The 13,078-nt window shown below is 34.8% G+C and overlaps 1 protein-coding gene across 4 annotated transcripts in view; it reads right to left on the reverse strand.

Moving 5' to 3' along the window:
• Positions 1-13,078, reverse strand: part of RALGPS2 (Ral GEF with PH domain and SH3 binding motif 2) — a 109,451-nt gene that overhangs the window by 11,432 nt on the left and 84,941 nt on the right. For 3 of the 4 annotated variants that reach the window (XM_036441922.2, XM_045583182.1, XM_036441919.2), the window contains 7 exons: positions 10,369-10,506; positions 9,266-9,356; positions 6,039-6,106; positions 4,716-4,845; positions 3,803-3,954; positions 3,171-3,225; positions 312-389 (listed from right to left, as the gene is read on the reverse strand). In XM_036441922.2, coding sequence (XP_036297815.1) covers positions 312-389; positions 3,171-3,225; positions 3,803-3,954; positions 4,716-4,845; positions 6,039-6,106; positions 9,266-9,356; positions 10,369-10,506 — 712 coding nt within the window. The remainder of the gene's footprint in view (positions 1-311; positions 390-3,170; positions 3,226-3,802; positions 3,955-4,715; positions 4,846-6,038; positions 6,107-9,265; positions 9,357-10,368; positions 10,507-13,078) is intronic. The other variant, XM_036441921.2, reaches the window with a different exon arrangement.

Below are 13,078 nucleotides of genomic sequence, written 5' to 3' on the forward strand. Positions count from 1 at the left end.
GTTGATTTTTGTTTTGCTCATCCAATAACTTAACAGCATTAGAAAGATCTGTGCACTTAAAAAGCTACCAACTTGGAATTATTTTTAAAATGTGACACAGAGATGCAAGTTTTAGCAATTAACTGTGGATCAGAAAGAATAATTCAAATTAATCTCTAGATTAAATCTTGGAAAGTTTCCTAGGCATTTTTTTTTCAGTCTTTGAATCAGTTAGTTGAGAAAGAACAGAAATGATGTGAGACCACGCCCATGTAAGCCAATCACCAACACCAGAGGGAGTTCTGTGGCCCCTGAATGCAGGGGAATTGTACCTGCTGGCCTTCACGTGGCTTCGATAGCCATTTCGTGCCACTCGTGTCATCGGGCCGAGAGAATGGTACAATCTGTTCCTGTTGGATTCCATTATAAATTGTATATATTACATACACTTTAATTCACACAAACATCATCAGTACCTAGAACAGCATAATAATTTTTGTGTAATAAAGCTTTCTAAATCTTACAAAAGGTTAGTCTGTGATCGTTTCTGATCCTTTTTAAAAGCATGCAGCATAGATTTAAAAAACTTGTTTTTTTTACTATTGATGCTAGAATATAGCTGCTTAGAAAACATCATACATTTATATATACATTCACTTTCACAAATCTGCTAAAATAATTAAAGAGCAATTTATAACCAGGTACTATCAAAACCTGAAAAATACTTCAAAAATACTTTTGTTTCTATTTTAGTGCTTGGATTCAAGTTTAAATATGACACCTGGGTTCATATAAATAATTCATTTTTATTATATGTCCCTATGAAGACACCTAAACGCAATGTGGCCAGTAAACTTAAAAAATTAATGCTGCCCAAACACCTTATTTTCCTTCCTACCCTTTTTATTAAATCCAAGAAAATCCAAGAGACATACACTGAGTAATAAATAAAGGCATTGTTTTCCTTCCATGTCAACTTAAACAAATGATAAAAGCCAGTAAGAGATAACAATGGTATGAATTAATTTTACCCAAAATGACGTGTAATACTTAACAAAATAAAATAAACACACACATAGACACTGACACTTCTTTGCCTGGGAAAAGCCAAAAGTTGATAAATGATATTTAAAACAAAAAGCATTATTTTAGCAACTGGAGCAACAACCTATTTGATGTCTGTCTAGGAAGTAAGAATAGAAAATGGCATGTTTAATATTCAGAGTACCACTTTTAAGTTCATTATCTATAGGTAGTATTTTAAATCTTAGTTCTTTATTTCTTTATTATTATTTCATGTCTGAGTCTTGCTGGGCAGCTTTAATTTGCTCTCAAAATGTTTCAAGAGCCACTGATTTAAACTTGGCATTATTATAGATTTTTTTTTTTTAAGCTGCAAATGTCTGCAAAGCAAAGCATTTGTCAGAAAAAAAGAACTGAGATGTGAAGGTAACACCATTAAATGCTGTCTTTGAAAATAACCCGCAGGGATGAGAACAGGTTACCCACACCACTCTGGTTATTCACAAATATCTCAAGCAATCTGAGAAACAGTTTTGTTCATCAATGTTTTTTATCTAAAGATTACAACACACTCTATAGCCAATAGGATGGTTTTATGCTCTTTCGAGAGGGAAAGAACTAAGACAATTTGTACAGACATCATGTGCTGGAGCCAACTCTTTGTTTTTCCCATTTCAGGCAAACCCAAATAAAGAAACTGAAAGTAAAAGTTGGGGGGGAAAATAATACGCAAAAAAAATTTGCTAAGAATCCCCAAAAACAAAAAGAACAAAACTTGGGAATACTGATAGTTTAGAAAGGCTTAGGAATACTTTAAAATATTGGGTTTCCAAGTAAAATTTTAATCACATAATGGTGAGAATTCTTTGTAAAGTGTCATTGAGAATGAGGTTATAATTTTCTAATTAAACACAACAAAATTGAAATGTAGTTTAATTTTAAGGAGGAATTTAGTATAATTGTTTTCTATTAAAAGTCACTGATATGAAGTTAGATAACTAAATATTTCAATTCCAACAATTTTAACATGACATTCAAAATCCAATTTAAATGACACTTTTGCTTAGAAACATAGCTTGCTTAGTATATACAATAAAGAACAACTACTTTGGTCAAGAGTCAAGCGTCGTATAAGTATGAAAATGGCAGAAATGAAATAGAGACAACATAAAAGCTCTAATGAACATTTAGTATAAACATGTATTTGCACTGTTCGGCTACATTTTTAAGGCCATCTTATTTGGAAGTTCAATATATTGTAACATGACATTTGCTGCAGGCCAATGACAGCTTTTATAATTTAAAGCAAAAGGAAAGGAGAATGCATGCACAGTATCTACTACTACACATATAAAGGCCTAAGTGCCCTTTACGACTGTTAGGACTGGTTGATCAGTTGCTATGACTATGACGCGCATTCTCAACGCAGGAGCTGCCCCCTGGTGGTCAGTGTGCTTCCACAGTGGGAGTGCCGCTGGCTGTGGCAGCCGGAGCCTCTGGGGCTGCCTGCCGCTTCGGCACTGCTATCTCCTTTGACTGTCGGTTTCGGCCCAATCCCAAAACCGGCAGTAGGACATCCCCTGAGGAATTCCGGATTGCAAGAGGGTGGAGGCCAAGCTGAGGGACCCCACCCGGGCAGGAATCCGTGCACTAGGCTTCTAGTTTCAGTATAAATCTGTGTCCTCTGTGCAAACTAAGTGACAATTTAAATTCAAACTTTAGACTGCTTTATTAAAATTTAAAATTTACTAAGTCATTTTGCCCTTGACAAAGCAGCAGAGAAGGAAGTTGATCATTCTGCTTAATGTTTAAGTTACTTAAATCAATCAGGATTTTAGGGAATAATTTTACTTTTCAACACATAAGTAGATACATTGACCATGATTACTTTTTTAAAATTGTATTTTTAAATGTGCTAAAATTTATATACATGTGTTAAGCCACCAAACAAACATGTATTATTATTTACTAGGTAAGATTCAATTCCAGACTTGAATATCAACTTCTAATTTCTGCCACCAGCAGGAAGTTCAAATAGTCCCTTAGTGCTACGTAATAAATATTACCTCTTAAGTATCATACAGTCATAGGTGAATTATATTATTCATATACTTTCAGACAGACCAAAAACCAAACCTCAGAACAGTTCAAATGGACAATTTTCTTACCTTTCAAAAGCAGGCCATGAGGTCTCTTCACTTAGTTCAGAACCATCACTGCTACCTAAAATTACAAGTTATTCTATTTTTTAAACATCAGAATTTCAGTTTGTGTTTTTTAATTTTAGAAATCATTCTATAGCTGTGCTTATAAAATGAGAATCATGTTATTTGTGGGTAAACATCCACATATTCATTCTTCATTCTAATATTATTGCTGCTAAATTTATTTTACAATATATTGGAATACAGTTGACAAGAAAATAAATGAACATAAAACATTTTTGCATGTCTACTTATTGCTCAAATTCATTGTTAGTAAACAAATTTCTTGTATGATCAGAAAATGCATATAAGTATATTTTTCCTTACTAGCTCTGCCATAATTTAAGACCAATATAATTATGATGACCTCTCGGTGCATGGGACGCTGCTTAACCAACTGAGCCCCACTAGCCAGGGCATCACCACGAATTGTTAACTTCAATACTACTAGTAAGGTGAGTCTATGCCTAATTACTACTTTGCTTTCATCCAATTTTCTGTATTTGGAGTAGAGATAATGGCATTTTTCCAGCTGAGCTTGGTTAAACACCACATTTTAAAAGTAAGCTGGAACCCTCCGGAGAAATATTTCTCACCTAATGATATTCCACTAGACAGAGTAGAACTTTCGGCTTGGCCTCGAGATGGTGCGTGGGGCTCCATGACGCTATCGTCTAATAGATGCGTTGGCCCTGCATTGGGGAATGTCGCGCTTTTAAACTCTGCTGTGTTCATTTTATGAATGAAACTGGGAAGAAAGAAAAATATTTCGTTACTATTACTAATTCAGGATATAGAAGATACTCCTATAGAGAGAGCTAGGAAATACTAGTAAAAGATTTACCCACTATCCTGAACTTCTGAACTCTCATAACTAATGAACACACAGATTGTATTTATTTGAAGGTCTCAAACTAGGAGTATAGTTAAGTATTTAGGAAACAAGGCCATATCTACTTATGGAATAGAGAATGCTTTAAGTCTCCAGTCTATTAAAAAATTGTTTCCATGCTCACTTTTGAAAAATAGCTATTATATTTTCACAAAAATCATGGCAAAGGTGAGCCATAGGCCCCGTTTTGAAAACAAAACAAAACAAAACAAAACAAAAACAAAAACAAAAAAACGATCTTGCAAAGCTCAAGAAATTAAACACAAAATCATTTCCCACTGTTTATATTTAGGAATAAAAAGAACAATTTATATAAATCATAATTTATGGTGATAAGCATTAATTGTCTCGATACAGAGAAAGGTTACAATTTAAAAGTAAAATAGTATAGTGCTTTCCTGATTGCATTTATGATGTGCTCTCTGATTCTCATTTATCTCCCCCAATGTGAAGGCACCGTTGGGAAAAGTTCATTTCCAAATTAAGGTAAAGGAAGAAAAAATGCTTTTAGTCAAAAGTATACAAAACATTATTAGGACACTATTTTCAAAATAAACAGAAAGTAAGTCAACTGAAAGTGATTTAAAAATTGAAAAGAGAAAATGAGAAATGCTGACTTATAACCCAGGCTATGGCACTTCCTATGTCCGTGTGGAATCAGGTTCCGAGGGGATGGCAGTGTGTGTGGTAACAGGGCTCCTTCAGCTGCCACACTTCTCCCACTCTGTGGAGATCCCACTTCAGGACCTACGGGGTCAACGTAAAAATATAAAATGTGGTTTAACTTTTAAGGTATGTTAATGCCACTTAACTAACTGAACGTGAAAAATAGTTCTTTTCTAAGTCTTAAAACACAAAACCCACTGATTTCTAGCTCTCTAATGTGCACGAAGTAGGCAGTATAACCATTTCCCTCGTTACAGAGGCAGAAGCAGACTTGAAAGGGCTGGGCTCAGGGTCTCCCACCACAGATGACACCTGGACTGAGCACTCGGGTCTCCCAGCCCCAGCTCCCAGCTCTGTTGTTCAGTGTTACAGGCAGCTTCTGTTCTCTTACTCCCAGCTTCCTTTTAGGAAGATAAAAAATCGAACTCCAAAGTACACAGATTTGCAAAGAATGACTGTAAGAAAAGCAAACTTAAGAGATTTAGACAGAAATGTTTTCCTTTGCCAGGAATCCTCTCCCCACTGAATACAGCCATGGCTTGTTCTCTCGCTTCCTTCATACATTATTAGATGGCTCTTCAAATGTTTTTTACAACATACAGTAATCTGAAGGTTATTACCAAGGTCTGTGTTTGAAAATTTTAAAAAGGCACTTATCAATTATTTGTTAAATAATGAGTAGTCTTCAATTTTATATATTTTTTAATATGTGTGGTATATATGTAATACCTTCATTATAATGCAATAGGTAAATTAATAACTATATTTTAAAATATTTTAATACTACTTGACCCAGTATTAAAGTAAAACTTAAAAAAAATTAGCTCAATAAAATTGACTTTAATTATTTGAAATAGAATTTTCCAGTTGACCACAGAAATTTCTAATGTAATCAATACTTGTAGTCTAGCACAATGTATTCTTAAAAAAAAAAAAAAAAAGAATATTTATAAACATTTACCTGTTATTTTCTGTCTGTGGTATCTATTTTCCTTAATTACAATATCTTTTTCCCCCTTTTTTAAATTAAATTTATTGGGGTAACATTGGTTAATATGACAGAATATCTTTTTTTACATTACTGACAAACTACAAGTAACAACTTTTTGATTAAAAACCAAAAAAGCCCAAGCAGAAAAAAACATATAATTTAATACTAAAAGTAAATGTTGCATGCAGTATAAAATGTGCTAAGTATTTACTTACTTTGCAGCATTTTCCTTCCCATTAGGTTGCCCGGTTAATTACGGTAATGAGAAAGAAACTGCACTAACCTACTAAGTCTTCCCTAGAGGCAGCCGAGCGTGGTGTGCTGGTCCCCGGTTCTATCTTTAACGAGAGCCTGAATTCCAAAAAGAAACAGAGCACATAAAATCACTAACATCTGACAAAATATTAAAATCATGTATTTTCCTACACGTGAACTAAAACATTTTAATGAAACAATCTCAGCTACATAACTTTCTTTGAATGAAAACTTGAATAGTTAAGTCTCCTATCTCTTCCACACTAAGCTCATCTTATGGTAATTCTAGGAAATATTAGAACGGGGGATAAACATTAAAAAGTCACATTTAAAATCAGAAAAAAATCTCCCCAAACTACCCCAACATTGCCAAGCAATTCATCATTTTTAGAGATATTTGATGAATGACTAAAAGGGGGTTTAAACAGGAAGTTATATTGATACCTAATAATTCAGGAACTTTCACATATATTATTAAACATATTATGTAAATTCATCCTAGAATCTTTACTAGATGGGCTAATGGCTTCTGTAGCACTGGACGTTTGAAAAACACCTTATTTAAAACTCGCCGTTCAAAAAACCCAACCAACTCAACTTATCAAAAGATAGGTCTATACAAATAAAAAGGGTTGCTTGCAAAATTCCTGGTAAATCCCTGCCCTAAGTCACAGTTTATTAGTTCGTACTTAACTTCCATTTAGGATCACAGACATAGTTTTGAATTCCACAGCAAAAAGAGATTATGATTCATATCAATGGAAACTATTTCATGAAATAGTATACTAAAGCTATTGTGGAAAATTCTTTGGTGTAGTCCGCAAAGCCTATTATTATTAAGCATTAGCCTGAAAATTAATGAAGCCATTTTATTTTTAGCATTTTGTCAACGGATTTATGAAATTACATAATACAAGTGACATTCATAATGATAAATCTATTATAGGTCTTTAACTCTTCACTTCTTTGGTAACCTTAGAGGGGATTACATACAATTACATTCCAATTATTGGACAGTATTAAATGCATGTGTTGAATATGATTAGCCAGAACTCTCTGTTTTTCTTTTAACAGAGCAGTTTAATCACTTGGGCTGAACTCATTCATTCAATAGTTATCGAGCACCTGCTTTGTGTTGGGCACTTTGGCCTCGTGGAGTATAGTAAGAGGCCAGGGCACACACGATGGCCCTGCCCTCCTGAAGGTCATCGTCCAGTAGGTGTAAGACAAAGAAGTAAACAAAGTAACTACATTTCCTGACAGAGAGCAAAGCGGAGGAAACAGTAAGGAAGCTATGGGTGAGTCACAGGGCTATGGCAGCAGCAGCGCATCACCGACAGCAGCACAGAAGGTGGAGCATCGAAAAGTGCAGCAGTGAAGGCTGGCCAGTGTCAGTGCCTTTAACATCATAAAAAATACCGTGAGATAACAGGGATGCTGAGTCAATGAAAAAAAGTATGTTCAGTATTAAAATGAAAGAACTTCTATAGAATTTCATCCTGATTAAATCCTATGCATGTAATTTGTAATATCCACACCGACTGCCTATATAGATGAAGCTGCCCAAAACAGAGACATTTAAATAAGTAAAATATCATTTTTACTTAAATCTCTTTCATCAGAAAGATACATTTTCTTCCTCTCCCCACCCCCCCCCAATTACTTTAATGGCTCCTATCTTAAAATGCTCTGATTTTCAACACATTTAATTAGTATGCTGATGCAACACAACTGCAGCTTTAGAAAAACAATCTATCTTCTTTAGTTTCCCATCAGATGCCCCAACACCACCAAGTGGCTTGGAATCCTGCAGCAAACTCAATGTTTGATCATTCACTCCCTAAACACCTTTCCTTACCCTTGAACACGGAGCTAATTCCTGCTCGAATTCAGCCTCATGTGGCACTGTCTCCTAAAGCTGTCCAGGGTTCTCTTCACTTGTCCCACAAAAAGCCGAGTCAGGTCCTCCCTTATGTATGCTCCCATAATATGCCGGGTATATCTCTATTACAGTACTGTTGGAACTGTTTTGTAACCATCTGTTTTGTGAATGTGTTTTGCATTAGACTGAGCCTCTTAAGCATTTTTCAGAAATTTTAGCCTTTTACTGGTATTAATTGTATTCTGCACAAATTCTTTAAAAATTATTGAAGTTATAGAACAAGGAAGTTGATCGTTACTATCAAATGAGATATAAATATTTTTATATAATACATTAATATTGAAAAGTAACCTATTCCTTCAATTTGATAAAATTTTAAAGACCTCTGATTGGAAAAAATATTGGTGGAAGACACAAATATTTGGAACAACTGGCATAATAAAGCTAACACAAACATTTTTTAAAATTAACAAATGAAGCAAAAAACCCCGCACAGAATTCTAAAGGGAAATAAGTTCTTTACTCTCTCATATTTAGAAAAAACATGGCAGCTGTGATGTATAGCATACCACTGAAAAATACCAAGGGCTAATTCCAAATTCCCTCATACCTTGGTCAGTATTATAGATGATAATGAGAAGGAAATGAACTTTTGAAATCTTTAATAAAGGACTTGCTCTAAAATAAAGGGTAAGTATGGTGCGATATATAACTGTATATCCAAACCAAAGGCAAGCTGTTCAATGTTTGCTCAAACCACAAAAACAATTCCAAATAAGTTCAAAGATGTGTCAAAAATCACCATTAAAAAAGGAGTAACTTTTCTATTTGTAGATGGTTTCATTAATTTTTCAGTCTATTAAAAGATAAATTTCCATAAAGATTCAATGCTTAAATATAGAAAGAAGGCATTTAAACTAGGATTATCAAACATAACTATTAACAATCTGAGAAAGATGAAATACTTTTTAATAAAAGAATAAATGAGCCCTGGCCAGTGTGGTTCAGTTGGTTGGGCATCATCCCATGCACTGAAAAGTTGCAGGTTCAATTCCAGGTCAAGGCACATGCCCAGGTTGCAGGTTTGATCTCTAGTAGGGGGTATGCAGGAGGCAGCCGATTGATGTTTCATTCTCACATTGATGTTTCTCTCTCTCTAAAAATCAATTAAAAATCTTAAAGAAAAAAACAGATGAGATACTTGTACACTGACTCAATCATGTAAAGTGATTAAAAGAGATACATGTAAATACTGCAAATATATGGCTGGATTAGGCATTTGCGTGATATGATGGAAGACTTAGATGTTTAAATACATTGGGATGAGCGGAAGGAGGACAGTTATACAAACCACTTTTGAAGATCGAACCTACTTGTAATTATCATCTTCCACAAACTTTTGTAGTTCTTCTATATACTGAACAGAGTTCAGATATTTTTGGACGTGAGGCAACATGGGGATATCTAGGTAAAATGAGGAAGTAATTAAACATCTGACAAAGTACATCGCAAGCACAGTTTTAAAAGTTAAGCTGAGAAAATGATATTTAAAGGTGAATTAAGGCCACCTGGCCCCAATTTTAAATTAATTCTAGAAGGACATTATTGAGGAAAATCTTATTTAAAATAAGAATGTAAGTTGAATAGATTAAAAAAAAAACCAAAAAACGACAAAACCCAAACAGCCCCATTTACAAAGTCCATCATATTTGAGAAATTTCTTAGAAAAAAAAAAATCAGACTTCATTGTGACTTATATTGAAATCTTATCTAAAGGCAAGATGTAAGGCAGTTTTGTTTTCTTTTACAGAAGCCTGGCTCCCATTTGTAAATGTAGTTTTTCCTCTCCTAGTTAAAAATTTCAAACATTAATTTCACATTATAATTTGATGTTTAAAAAAAATGAGAAAAGGACAAGAGATTATTTGATTTAACTTTCAGTAAGATTCACCCCCACACTCCAACTTTTAAGAAGTTTTTGAGGTTTTCTTAAAAGTATAGACATAGTAATGTTAGCTTTAAGACAAATTTATTTTAAAGTAATTAGATAGTATAAACTCACTGTTTTATAATACCATGAAAATTATGTCAGTAGCCTATATTTAATTCCCTATCAAATTAAAAGAATCCTAACATTTAAAAAATATTAAAAAACACACACCTTTTGTAATCATCTGGGCTTGCGTAAGCTGTTTTTATACATGTGTTTCCACAAAGTAAAACTTAGAAAAAAAATGGTTATTTACTCAATATCAGACTCAACTAACTTAAAATTTTAACTAGAAATACTTCAATGTCTTAAAAGCGAGATATTAAACTGGATGCTAAATATTAAACAGTGAAATGAAACAGTCACTGTCATCCTTTATATGTTAGGATGTTTTCTGCTACGTGAAAAGTGGTCTTCATTTTGTGTAAATGAATCATTCAGCAGAATCACAACATGATGGCTTAGTTTCATCCCTCAGAAACTTACCATATTCACAAGACTGCTGTAAATCAGAAATTATTCGAAGAATGTTATTCATCAAATTTGATCTCTGCTCACTTTCTAGAATGCTGCCAGTTGACGGATATGCTGAATCAATGTAAGTTAAGTCTGACAAATAGATACCTGAAATGAAATTAGATAAATGAGTTTTCCTACTTATAGTTTGGAAGAGTATGACAAAGTGAAGGGGAAAAAAGCTAGCTTATATCTATTTCTATATCATCCATATCTATCTATCTATCTATCTATCTATCTATCTATCTATCTATGGCTAATATGCAAAGTGTCCCCTTGGGAGACCAGTTCCATCGTTTGCTATGACATACACTGACCACCAGGGGGTGATGTGGAATGAAGGAAGGCCCTGGCTGGCAGTTGGAAGGCCCCAATCAGTCCTGATCACCAGCCAGGCCTAAGGGCCCTACCCATGCATGAATTTTGTGCACTGGGCCTCTAATATACCATATTTTGAATGTAGCATTATGAATACACTGCAGCTTTATAAAAACATGGCCACCAAGGCCTACATTTCCATAGTGTTGGGGCCAAACATGGAAATACAGGGTAGGACAAAAGTAGGTTTACAGTTGTTCATATGGAAAATAATACAATAATTAACAAATAATAATACAGAGTAAACTCTGTGTTTCACATACTCACAACTATAAATCTACTTTTGCTCCACCCTGTAATTTTTTTTTTTTTTTTTTTTTTTTTGTAGAGTCTTCTGATACTATCTTAAAGTATGGATTTAAAAAAATTCTCACCCAAGGACATGCTGAGGGAGAGAGAAAGCAAGCTTTTTAGCAATATCAATCAGTGGTCTTCTGCATGTGCCCCAACTGGGGATCCAACACCAAACCCAGGTATGTGCCCTAATTGGGAATAGAACCGACAACCTTTTGGTGCATGGAATGATGCTGCAACCAACCAACCGAACCACCTGGGCAGGGCTCGCTGGTTTGGTTTTTAAAGCTTTATAAATTCATACTTCCATGACAGTATGTAAGTTCCTACTGATCTACACTTGATATTATCAGCTCCTTAATTTTTGCCAATCTTGTGAGTGTAAAATATCACTGTTTTAATTTTCATTTCCTAGATTAATAATGAGTTAAATGTTTATATTTCTTTGACATGTCTTTTGTCTATTTCCCCCCTGAGTTGTTTTTTTCTTATTGATTTCTAAGATCTTAATATATTGTAGAAATGAACCCCCTTAACAGTTAAATTTTATCCAGTTACTTTTTTTTATTATTATTTTTATTTTTTTAAAAATGTTTTTATTGTTCATATTATTACAAATGTTCCTTTTTTTCCCCCCCACCATTGCTCTCCTCCACCAGGTTCCCACCCCACCCTCTGCCCTTTCCCCACTCCCCATTGTCCTCATCCATAGGTGCACAGTTTATGTTCAGTCTCTTCCCACGCCCCCCTCTCCCCTTTTCCCCAAGAATTGTCAGTTCACTCCCCTTCCATACCTCTGATTCTATTATATTCAACAGTTACTATTGTTCATCAGATTTTTTTTTAATTCCCTTGGTTTTTAGATTCACTTGTTAATAGTTACGTATTTGTTGTTCATAATTTTTATCTTTGTTTACTTTCTCTTCTGAAAGAACCCCCTTCAGCATATAATTCTGGTTTGGTGTTGATGAACTCCTTTAGCTTTTTTTTATTAGTGAAGCTCTTTATCTGACCTTCGATTCTGAGTGATAGCTTTGCTGGATAGATTATCTTTGGCTGTAGGTTCTTACTATTCATCACCTTGAATATTTCTTGCCATTCCCTTCTGGCCTGCATGGTTTCTGTTGAGAAGTCAGCTGATAATTGTATAGGTGCTCCTTTATAGGTAACTACCTTCTTTGCTCTTGCTTCTTTTAATATTCTCTCTTTGTCTTTTGCTCTTGGAATTTTAAGTATGATGTGACTTGGTGTGGTCTTTTTTGGATTTCTTTTGTTTGGAGTTCTGTGCGCTTCCTGGACTTGTAAGCCTAATTTTTTCCCCAGGTGGGGGAAGTTTTCTGTCACTATTTCTTCCAGTATGTTTTCCATATCTTGCTCTCTCTCATCTTCTGGGACCCTCATAATTCTGATGTTGGTTCGCTTGAAGTTGTCCCAGAGGTTTCTTACATTATCTTCAATTTTCTGGATTCTCTTGCCTTCTAGCTTCTGTGGAGGACTGTCTTCTGGCTCTGTATGTTCCAAATCTTTGACTTGATTCTTGCGATCTTCCATTCTGTTTTTAGGACTCTGTATAATATTTTTTATTTCAGAGAATGCATTTTTAATTTCTTGTTGATCCCTTATCATTTCTTGATGACTCCTTATTAATTCTAGTTGATCTCTTTTCATATCCTCGTAGCCCTTATCCATCTTTTCTAGGACATTCTTGAAAAACCTTATAAGCGTAGATTTGAACTCTATATCCAGACGCTTTTTGTCCTCCATTTCTTTCGTTTGTGATCTATTTTGTTGTCGCATTTCGCAGTTACAGATGGGATGGGGTTTCAGGGTGGAGCCTGCAGCTTTGGCTTCCGTCAGCCCCGCCCTATGCAGGTCCTTCAGTGCTCGCTGCCGTTGCCTCTGAGAGAAAGGTGCCCTCGATTTTCGCCTGCTGCCGAACAGTCTATGCTCTCCCCCAATGAGCCGGTATTGGGGTTCAGTTCAGTTGGAAGTGGAGTTGGAGGTGGCC

The sequence above is a fragment of the Pipistrellus kuhlii genome, unplaced genomic scaffold (assembly GCF_014108245.1).
Source record: "Pipistrellus kuhlii isolate mPipKuh1 unplaced genomic scaffold, mPipKuh1.p scaffold_m20_p_18, whole genome shotgun sequence".
NCBI lineage: Eukaryota > Metazoa > Chordata > Mammalia > Chiroptera > Vespertilionidae > Pipistrellus > Pipistrellus kuhlii.